This window comes from Chrysochloris asiatica, unplaced genomic scaffold, assembly GCF_000296735.1.
Source record: "Chrysochloris asiatica unplaced genomic scaffold, ChrAsi1.0 scaffold00441, whole genome shotgun sequence".
Classification (NCBI taxonomy): domain Eukaryota; kingdom Metazoa; phylum Chordata; class Mammalia; order Afrosoricida; family Chrysochloridae; genus Chrysochloris; species Chrysochloris asiatica.
In genome coordinates, this window is record NW_006408959.1 from 1,099,753 (window position 1) to 1,108,989 (window position 9,237).

General features: G+C 37.8%; 1 protein-coding gene across 1 annotated transcript; it reads left to right on the plus strand.

The window, feature by feature from the left end:
• The first annotated feature begins 7,144 nt into the window (after positions 1-7,144).
• Positions 7,145-8,101, plus strand: LOC102814812 (olfactory receptor 2T11-like). The gene has a single exon (XM_006877073.1). The coding sequence runs from the start codon at positions 7,147-7,149 to the stop codon at positions 8,098-8,100; it is 954 nt and encodes a 317-aa protein (XP_006877135.1). The 5' UTR covers positions 7,145-7,146; the 3' UTR covers position 8,101.
• Positions 8,102-9,237: the final 1,136 nt, after the last annotated feature.

Consider the following 9,237-nt stretch of genomic DNA (forward strand, 5'->3'; position numbering starts at 1 on the left):
TTACAATCATAGAATTGTGTCAATGCTGGAGCTAGACACAGCAAAGCTGTATGTAAATTCTTTCCAACTTTGCCAATTATTTTTTAATTGCTACTAAGTATGGAGAAATTGTGAGAAATTTTTGATCTTTACAGGATTAGCCTTAGATATTCTTTCTCTTTTCAAACAGCAAAAGATAAATTCAGTAACAAATATTTGCTCAAGTTGGTAGGGAAACAAAATTGATTTTTTTCATAATTCACAGAAGAATTTAATTGTGAGAATTGTTATGCACATTACCAAGAATCACCTTCAAATTTTTGATTCCCAGAAATGAAATTGAAGCATCAGATCACCGATACTAGATTGCCATGTAATGGTGGTAAGGTAGGTTGAGGATTACATGGAGCATGATCTTGTATGCTTGGTGTGAAAGTCTTTAATGTGCTGTAGTCAACAGTGAGGTTTGTGAGGCTGGCCTTAGGGGATATGATGTAGTCTTTGCTTCACTTTATCAGGTAAATTTGGTGAGGAAGTTCTTTGAGTTCAATACAAAGTCATGTTATTGCAGACATGAGGTGAATGGGGATTGACCAAGAATTAGGGAAATTTTTAGGTTCCTGTAAGTAATTAATTTCACCTTTTTAATAATTGTGTGTGTGTATTAAGCTGGTTATAAGCTTACCTAATGCATAAAAGGCACATTTAAGATTACCAAAGGTGGGAAAGAGGGGAAAGGAGAAGTTTTGCTGAAAGCATAATAAAATTTATTATTATTTACATAATAATTAAAAAATTGGAAAATTGTTTAAAAATTGGAAGAAAGGATTAGAGAAAATGGGGACAAAATTTAAAGAACGTAAATAGTGTCACTATTTACATGAATATGTAGATATTGTTGGGTTGACCTATATTTTGTTAAGTATATTTTCAACATAATAAGAAAAAAAGAAAAAGATACCGTGTTCTTTTAGGAAAGTTTAATGTAGTGCCTGGGAGAATGGAAAACCAAGTCATATTTCTTAAGCCTAGTCTTAGAATCCTCCACTTGCTTCTCTGTGTTACAATTTAAAAATAGCCTAATTTTAATAATGTACTTCACAGAGTTGCTGTGAGAAATGACTGGAGAGTACAACATTATATAATAAGCATTGTAGGTATGATTTACCAACTCATCTCAACTACTTAAAAAAAAATAGTTTACATTGTTTACTGATATTAAGTCTGGTGTGGCACTGTGGGATAATACACTGGACTGCAAGATTGGTTTTGTTACAGCAGTTTTAGATTCGTAGTCGAAGAAACTGAGGCCACTTGGAGAGATGAAACAGAGTTTCAGATTTTATTAAGCCGGCTGACTCAGAGGAGCTAATTTCTCCAGATTCTGAGCCTCAAATGGAAGGTAATGGGGGCCTATATGGGGCCAGAGACCTGGTTAGGCCAGGCTGCATATCTGTTTAAGGGCAGGGGGAAACATGGGGGATTGGTCCCATTTGGTGACCTGATTAGCATTTTAGCTTGCTTCCTGGGCTGGAGAGGGCAGTGAGTGACCTTTTCCTGTTCAGTTTGAACTGCAAGGTCAATTCAAATTCACCAGGTGCTCCTCAGAAACCCTATACTGGGTTTCTATGAGTCAAAACCAACTCCATAGCACTTAAAAAACATAATTACTTCTGTAAAAAATTACCACAAACTTGATGCCTTAAAACAACATAAATGTATTATGCTATAATTTTGGAAGTCAGAATTCAAAAATGGGTCTTACAGGGCTCAAATCAAAATCTCAGCAGGACTGTATTCTTTCTGAAGGATATTAAGAGCAAATCCTTGCCTACCCTTTGCAACTTCCACATTCATAAAATCAGTTTTATATTATTTTAACTTCTTCACTGAGCCTCCTGCTTCCTTCTTTCTGTTATATTCTTATGGTTATATTGGGCTCCCACAGATAATTGAGGATAATTTCCATCTCAGATTATTAATTTAATCATACATACAAAGTTCCATTTGTCTTGTAAAGGAATATATTCTTAGGTTCCAAGGATTAGGACTTGCAATTTTTCGGGGACAAATATTATGTCTATTGCTTTCATTTAACACTAAGATAAGTCTTCTATAGCATAATTGAATTTAGTAAAATAAAATAAATTAATAATAAGCCATATGACATTTAAAAAAACACATTTTAATTTTTTTCTGGTAATAGGAAAAGTTGATGGAAACATCCTGTGAAGGCAAGTTATACTTAATGATTTTCTTGCTTTTTTTCTATTTGACAAAGGGTGAATTTAAACTGCATTATTAATGTCTGTAGTAAATCCTGGCTGGATAATAACACCTGAAGCTACAGTTATGTTTTATAGGATATTTGGGACCTACTTGAATGAAGACCTATCAAGGAAAACGCAGATTCCAAAGAAAGAACTAGTGAGTTGATTGCTTATATTAAACTATGCTGACAATTTTGGCCCCCCTTAGAAAGTCACTTTTGAGCAAAGATCTGAAGAACATGTGGTGATAACTATTCACAGATGTGGAGTGAAGTGCCAGACAGGGGGCAAGGGAAGGGAAATGTCCTGGGCTTGGATGAAGATTAGCATAGAAGCCAATGGGGCAGCAGCAAAGGGGCTAACAGGGGGGAAATGACTTCAGAGGGCAAAAGAGTCAAATAAAACAGACTTCAAAGTGGGGAGTGAACTAGCCATTAAATACTTTGAATACAGTGACTTGGCCTGAGGGAGGTTTCCAAAGATCACTTTTGTTATGCTGAAATCAAACAAAATGGACACCACAAAAGAAGAGGGCTAGAGGGAAAACCATTTCACCCAGTTGAAATACAGCAATGGCATAAACCAGGCTGTTGTTGTTAAGTGCCTTCAAGTCAGCTCTGGCCCATATCCACCCGGCATAGGATTTCAGAGGAGCAGCTGGTGAGTTTGAACCTTTGACCTTACTGTTCAAACTGATATTGCAGTCCAGCACTAGTGGAAAATGTGATCAGAAATGCAGGCATTGTTTTTCAAATTGGCTTTTTAAATTTATACAGTTTAGAAGGCTTGTTGTTGTTAAGTTCCATAAAATCGATTCCTACCAATAGCAACTGTGTGTCGCTGTCTCCGGAGCAGCTGGTGAGCTTGAACCACCAACCTTGCAGTTCAAACTGACTTTGCAGTCAAGCATATTAACCCATAGAGCCACACTGTGACTCTTTTAAAAGACTGTTGTTGTTATTAAGTACCGTCGAGTCAGTTCTGGCCCATAGAGACCCTGTATAGGGTTTCCGAGGAGCAGCTGGTGAGCTTGAACCGCCAACCTTGCAGTTCAAAAGGCTTTGCAGTCTGGCGCATTAACAGTGCCACACCAGGACTCCTTAGAAGACTACTGGACTTTATCTTAAGTATGCACTGCATTATTGTTGTTGTTATGGGTCATGGAGTAAGTTCAGACTTATATCAACCCTGTATAGTGTTTCCAAATGTGAGAAACGTTGTCTATATTGACAAATGCTCAAGTAACCCAATCTGTACTCATTTTAGCAAGAGTGAGGTTTTCTTTATTCGATTTTGCAAAATTGGGTGCCCAGCCCTTTAGACAAGAGCTGGTGTGCAGCTTGGCCATTTAACAAAGAGTTTTATTAACCTAATTTGGAAAAAGCCCCTCCTCCATTTCCCCTTTACTGGGTACTTTGGAGTTTACAATCTTTGCTGAAAGTATCCTACAGGGAGCGTTCTCATCTAAAGTTAATTTCATTCCTTCCCCATGTACTTCTCCTACTTCTTTGATGGGTGTATTCTTATTTTAAAAGAGTCTAGCAGGTCAAACTAGTCCCTTCCTCTTCTCAGCTTTCTCTTTTGTTATGTCAACCTGCTACCCCCAAGATATCCTTGATTCTGAAGATGGACCACCCCAACAGCTATTTCTCACACAAGGAGCAACTGGTGAGCTTCAATCAACTACCTTGCGCTTCAAACCTACTTTGTAGTCCAGTACATTACCCACAGCACCACACCAGTACTCCCAATGCATTATTAGGACATATTTATTTTCAATTGTCTTTGTTGTTGTTGTTGTTAAGTGCCTTCGAGTCAATTCTGACCCATAATGATCCTGTATAGGATTTCTGAGAAGCAGCTGGTGAGCTTGAACTGTGAACCTTCGAGTTCAATGGCTTTGCAGTCTGGCACATTAACCCTTACAAATCGGGCTGCTAACCTCAAGGTTGCAGTTTGAAACTACCAGCCATTCTGCATGAGTAAGATGTGGCTTTCTGCTCTGTAAAGATTTACAACCTCAGAAACCCTGTGCAGGGTCATTATGAGTCCGAACCAACTCCACAGGTAGTAAACAATCAGTTGTCTTTGGGGAATGTGAATTTAGTGAATGGTTTATCAGGCTAGATCAGAACTAAGACTATGTTCTATCTGACTTTAGAGATTTGTCCATAGGGTATTTAGGGAGAATGGAATAATAATTTTGTGCTAATTTTGAGAGTAATTTGAATATATTAATTAGGAAAATTATGGAATACGATAATTTAATACTTCCAGCTAAAAGGTTTTCAAACCCACAAACCATTCTGTGAGAGAAAAGTCATAGTAATTTGCTATTATAAAACTTCACAGCCTAGGAAAGCCTATGGAGTATTTCTACTCTGTTTTATAGGTTCAATTTAAGTCCAAATTGATTCAAAGCAACTTAGACTTAATAACAATAACAATTATCTCAGTTAAAATGTTGGCTTTAGATACCATTGGTTATCTTTTGCTGATTCTACAGGTAACTTTTCACTGTTGTTACTATAGTTTGGTCTTTGTGAAACCAAGTGCCAAGCATGACTTTCCACTTTCTAGCATTATAAAGAATGCCCAGCTAAGTGTAGATTTCATATAAATGACAATTAAAATGTTTGTTTTATTTGTATTATAAGCATGTTGACAATCATTCACGGATATATCAATACAAAAAAAAATAACCATACACCCTGTAAAAAATTAACCATACAACCAGATATGTAAATTGAAACATATCTGGCATATTTCATCTGGCTGTCAAAGAGCAGCTGGTGAATTTGAACCACTGACTTTGTGGTTCTGGCAGTCATCCTAGGGATGCCACAGACAATTAAATTGCAGGGTGCATCAGGGACTCACCTGGATGGAACTTTTCCATAAATGTGATGCTGTGGGTTAATGTGCAAAGTTGGTTTGAACAGTAAGATAGGTGGTTCAAGCTTACCAGCTGCCCTTCGGAAACTCTATACAGTGTCCCTATGGTTTGAAACTAACTCTACTACAGGACTTAATGACCACAACCATCACCTTTGGGAACAGTACACATTTCATTTATGATTCTTTTCCTGTTAATTTTAAACCCTTAAATGTTTATTCCATCTGAAATGAATTAGGCATGAAAATCCTTTTCTAAATCGTGGCCTGTTGCTGTCACATTCTAATTTTCATTTTAAAATCTGCTGTGCAGAATCCTAATCCTCTAACTTTGGCCTCATGGTATAAACATTGGCAGTCATCTTCTCTGGTTAATTATTTCTTCCTCTATATTGTTGTAAATTGTTGTAAGATTTGTTGTAAGATTTCAATGTTTACTTTTAACTTCCTGTTTGCCTCCATTTCCAAAACCATAGCAATCAGAACAAGGCATCAGTTTAGTGGTGGATCATGGGATGATTCTAGCTGCTTTTTCGAGGATTTCTGTTCTGAAAGCTGTGCTGCAAATAAGTGGAAAAGTAAATAAATGATGTTAAGAAACATGTGCTAGGAGGGTAACTGAGAAGTACAAGCAGTAATGAAATGAATCAATTTTGTTGTTGTTGTTGCTAAATGCTATTAAGTCGGTTCTGACTCATAGTGGCCCCATATAGGGTTTCTGAGGAGTGGCTAATGAGTTTGAATCAATGATCTAGCAGTTAGTCCAGTGCTTTTCCTAAAGCACCACAAACAAAACAAAAACAGAGATGTAAGAAATATACAGTCATTGATGAAGCCCTAAAAATGTCCGCACCATTAATTTCCTAAGTTTTCATTTTACTCACCTTTAGTTATTCAACTAAGGAGCTCTGGTAGCGTAGTGGTTAAGAATCTAGCTGTGAATCTCAGGGTCAGCAGTTTGAAACTACCAGCTGTTCCGCGGGAGAAAGATGGGGCTTTCTGCTCCCGTAAAGATTTACAGCCTCGGAAACCCTGTACAGGGTCGCTATGAGTCGGAACCAACTCCACGGCACAAAACAACAACAACAAGTTATTCAACTAATCCATCAATCAGGCATCCATTCTTTTCTCCAAATAATATATACTTGGACTTCTGGTGTGGCATAGTAGAATAAGCATTGGACTGCTAACGTAAGTTTAGGGGTTCAAATTCACTATCCATTCCTCAGAAACTATGCAGTGTTATCATGAGTAAGAACTGACTCGATGGCACTAACAACAACACAGGTCCTTATGCTACAGGATAAATACTGGACTGCTAACTGCAAGGTTGATCATTCAAACCCACTATCCATTCCTTGGAAACCCAAGACAGGGTCAAATTGAGTTGAAACCAACTCGAAGGCACTTAACACTAACAACATAGATCCTGTTATGGTACTGCAGGATAAATGTTGGACTGCTAACCGCAAGGTTTCAAACCCACCTGCCTGTCCTCAGAAATCCTATACATTTTATTATGAGACTGAAGTGACTCAAAGACACTTAATAACAACATTCTCAATTCCAGAAATACAGAGTGAATAGGACAGATGTAGTTTTGACTCTACCCCAAGTATTTGACTCTGCCCCAAGAAAACACCATTATTATGACCTACATATAAAAATTTGTTGTTAAATACTGTTTTGACAACTCATATCGACCCCATATATGGTTTCTGAGAAGCAGTTTGTATATTTGAACTTCTGACCTTGTAGATAGCTGTCCAGTGCTTATACTGAGTATACATATAAAATACCGAACATAAAAAACACTATAACAAGAGTCATTCTTCCATCAGAAGAACTTTAACCATATTCACAGGCAGATTAATTTAACTAGAATTATGCCTTGGAAAATTTTCTCCTGACTATTATCCTCTGTGATGTTACTTCCATAGTATGTTTCTCCCATACTAAATGTCCTGAATTTTGTAACTTCAATTTGTCATAGATTCTGGCAATGAAGAACAGCACTTTGTCCTCTGATTTTATCCTACTTGGACTTCTGGTGAACAGTAAGGCTACAGGAATTGTCTTCACGGTTATCCTTGCTATTTTCACCGTGGCTGTAACTGCAAATTTGGTCATGATATTTTTAATTCAAGTGGACTCACGCCTTCACACCCCAATGTACTTTCTGCTGAGCCAGTTGTCCATCATGGACACACTTTTCATTTGTACTACTGTCCCAAAGCTTCTGGTTGACATGCTATCCCAAGAGAAGACCATTTCCTTTGTGGCCTGTGGCATCCAGATATTTCTCTACTTAACCATGATTGGCTCAGAGTTTTTTCTTCTAGGCCTCATGGCCTATGACCGTTATGTGGCTGTCTGTAACCCTCTTAGATACCCAGTTCTGATGAACCGCAAGGTATGTCTCCTTCTGGCTGCTGGTGCCTGGTTTGGTGGCTCTCTTGATGGATTTCTGCTCACCCCCATCACTATGAATGTTCCCTATTGTGGTTCCCGTAATATCAACCATTTCTTCTGTGAGATCCCTGCAGTTCTCAGACTTGCCTGTGCAGACACATCCTTGTATGAAACTCTGATGTACATCTGTTGTGTACTCATGCTCCTCATCCCCATTTCTATCATCTCCACCTCCTACTCCCTCATCTTATTAACTGTCCATCGTATGCGCTCTGTGGAAGGCCGGAAAAAAGCTTTTACCACTTGTTCATCCCACTTGACTGTTGTGAGCATTTTCTATGGCGCTGCTTTCTACACATATGTGCTGCCCCAGTCATTCCACACCCCTGAGAAGGACAAGGTAGTGTCTGCCTTCTATACCATTGTCACACCCATGCTCAACCCGCTGATCTACAGTCTGAGGAACAAGGATGTCATGGGTGCATTTAAAAAGATATTTGCTCGATGCTCATCTGCTCAGAAAGTAGCAACAAATGACACATAGAGATTCAACAAGATGAATGGTCTTTAATCTTTAATGATTCAAGAATCTCTTTCATGCATCCTGTTTCTTCACAGAAGAAATTACTTTGTTATCTGTGAAAGACGATTTAGTATTGGAAATTAAGAAGATTTATCTTGTCTGAATTATCTCAGAGGGAAAACAATGTTTCATCATTTATGCTGAGAAGGTTTTTTTGTTAGTTATCAAAACTTATTTTCTAATTAGTAAGTTAAAAGATTTATCTGGTGTTGGTCCTTGCCTCAAAGAGAGGAAAAAGCAAAAAAAAGAAACACAAACACACAAATCCATATATCAGCATTCACAGAAATCCCTTTTATTTTGAACTATGTTTGTTCACTTCATAATAAATTCAGCACCAAAAAAACAAAATTCCCTCCAGTGCTACTAAACTTTTGGTGCTAAGAACTATGTAGTTGCTTTTACAGCAATAAAATGCAACAACAATCCAAATGACAAAGAATAGAAATCATGCAAATTTTAGTAATGTAGCAGACCTAGGACCCTTCTGCTCTGCCCCTCACCCCCTTAGACAAAAACAAAGCAAAACAAAAAACCCAGCATGTCTCCCCCTGACCACTCTGTGCATATAACAGGAAAACTACAAAGCTGAAACAAACCTTGTAAAAATTGAATAACAGGAAGGTTATTTAGGTGAAAAAATTTCACCCCACAACTAACAACACCTGCTTATGCACCCATATGTAACCAACCTGTATATAAGCTCACTTTTCAAGCATTAGGGGTCAGAGTGGTTTAAGCAATAGCTGACACTTAGCCCACCCATAATAAACTTGCTCTCTTGAGATTTGGGACTGAGTCTCTTACTCTGCGCCATACCATTAACAGTAATGCCTTTTATTGTTAAAACTTCACCAAGCTCTGAAATTAATTTTGTATCTGTTGATCTGAATATGCTATTGTTGTCACTAAGTGCCATTGAGTCAGTACTAACTCAAAGTGACTGTGAATATAGTTTCTGAGGAGCAGTTAGTAAGTTTAAATGGCTACATTTGTGGCTCAAATTGACCTTGTGGTCCAGTTCTTATCCTACATAGCCACACCAGTAACTATCGAATACTGTTGTTGTTGTTAAGTGCCATCGAGTCTGTTCTGACT